This window comes from Neurospora tetrasperma (genome assembly GCF_000213175.1).
Source record: "Neurospora tetrasperma FGSC 2508 unplaced genomic scaffold NEUTE1scaffold_3, whole genome shotgun sequence".
Taxonomy (NCBI): Eukaryota; Fungi; Ascomycota; class Sordariomycetes; order Sordariales; family Sordariaceae; genus Neurospora; species Neurospora tetrasperma.
The window spans coordinates 686,823-688,385 of record NW_009799101.1 but is presented as its reverse complement, the minus strand read 5'-3'; the positions used below and the strand labels follow the sequence as shown (position 1 = coordinate 688,385).

The 1,563-nt window shown below is 34.9% G+C and overlaps 1 protein-coding gene across 1 annotated transcript; it reads right to left on the bottom strand.

Moving 5' to 3' along the window:
* Positions 1-897: 897 nt before the first annotated feature.
* On the bottom strand, positions 898-1,095 carry NEUTE1DRAFT_41312 (uncharacterized protein; the record flags this gene model as incomplete). Its single annotated transcript, XM_009851946.1, has 1 exon — positions 898-1,095. A coding segment is annotated over one exon (198 nt), but the record flags the coding sequence as incomplete, so codon positions are not given.
* Between the last annotated feature and the right edge of the window lie 468 nt (positions 1,096-1,563).

Here is a 1,563-nt window from a genome sequence, read left to right as displayed (position 1 = left end):
TTTTAATACGATAGAATAATTGTAGGCGCGTCAGAAATATTTATAATAGTAGCAATTGATTAATTATATGCTCGTAGTATAACAGTAGGCATAATTAATTATTATAGGGTAAGGCGACTAGTAGGGGGTAAATTGGATATACGTAATTGTACAAAGAGAAGGAAAGAGAGGTGTACGCAAGTCTGGCGATATAGGGCGAAGTACGAAGGCCGAATCCCTAAGCATAGGCCCGCGCACGTGCACATGCACGTGATGTGCTATTGGCCAATGGCGGTAATGGCGCAACACGAAGCTCGACTGCCCATGGCAGGAGCCGTGCATGTGCCAGGCAGTCACGGCTAGTCCCGTAACACCTCCTTATCCTTCTCCTTCTATAAGCACTCAACTTCTTCTTTATTAATACCAACAGCTTCCTTATCTAATTACTTCTTACGGGCGGCCCTCTTGCGCTCTTCGTATTCCCTTTCCCGGCGAGCAGCCTCATTGTATCGACGAACCTCATTAAAATCTACAGGCCTAAGTATACCTTCGGCTATTTTAATAGTAAATTTAGCGATAAAAGTAGGAAATACGGATTGAACTAATTCGCTTAGTATAGGAAGATTATCCAATATCTTAATATTTAAATTAGTAATTATATTATTAATTTTATTGTATTAATTAGCTTTCTCGATTACTATTTAGACTAAATTCTATACTACTTCAAATACTACAAACTATACGTACAATCCAGAACAAAGGGACGGGGAGGAGAGGATTGTACTAACTACGGGGGCTATCTATACTACAACTATAGTAAAAACCGAAGTATAATCTATCTAACGCCTAATTGCGCCTAAGAAGCTCCTCGAAAAGCTCTATTATACGAATCTAGTTCGTAGTAACATTATAATACTATTAAACCCAATTATCGTTTATAATAGGGCGGCCGGGGGTATCGATAGCTATAGGGCTACTAGGGGCAGTACTACTACTATTAAAACTAGAGACCGTACAAATAGGAGTAGCCACACTACTATTACTAGGACCGGATATAATATACGTAAGAGTAATCGTACTACCGCTAGAATTAAAAATAATACGAACCGGGTTTATTATACTACTAATACTAGAGCTAAAAGGAGTGCGATTATAGAAAATATCCTTTATATATAGCGTATAGTATTCCTTCTACTAGAAGATAATAGTATTATAGTACGGAGTACGGGGAAAACTAATAATATTAATTAGGAGACCGTTTTATATTAAACGACCGTATATATACTTAGTAAATTACTAAGTAACGCGAACGAAGGTATCCAATTTTTAATAATATCCAACTAGGCTACTTAATATTATAATAATAATTACGGATTAAATTATATTACGGGTATTATAGAAATTAATAGGAATATTAAATATATATTTACCGGTGATATAAATATAGGTTATAATTTAAAGGTCGGTAATTAGAAATAAAATATTAATTAGAAAAGAAGGGTAAGAAAGAGAAGAATATAGAATTTATAAGAAGTTGAAACGAAGTAAATCTTATTAATAACGATTTTACGAAAAGCATTGGGA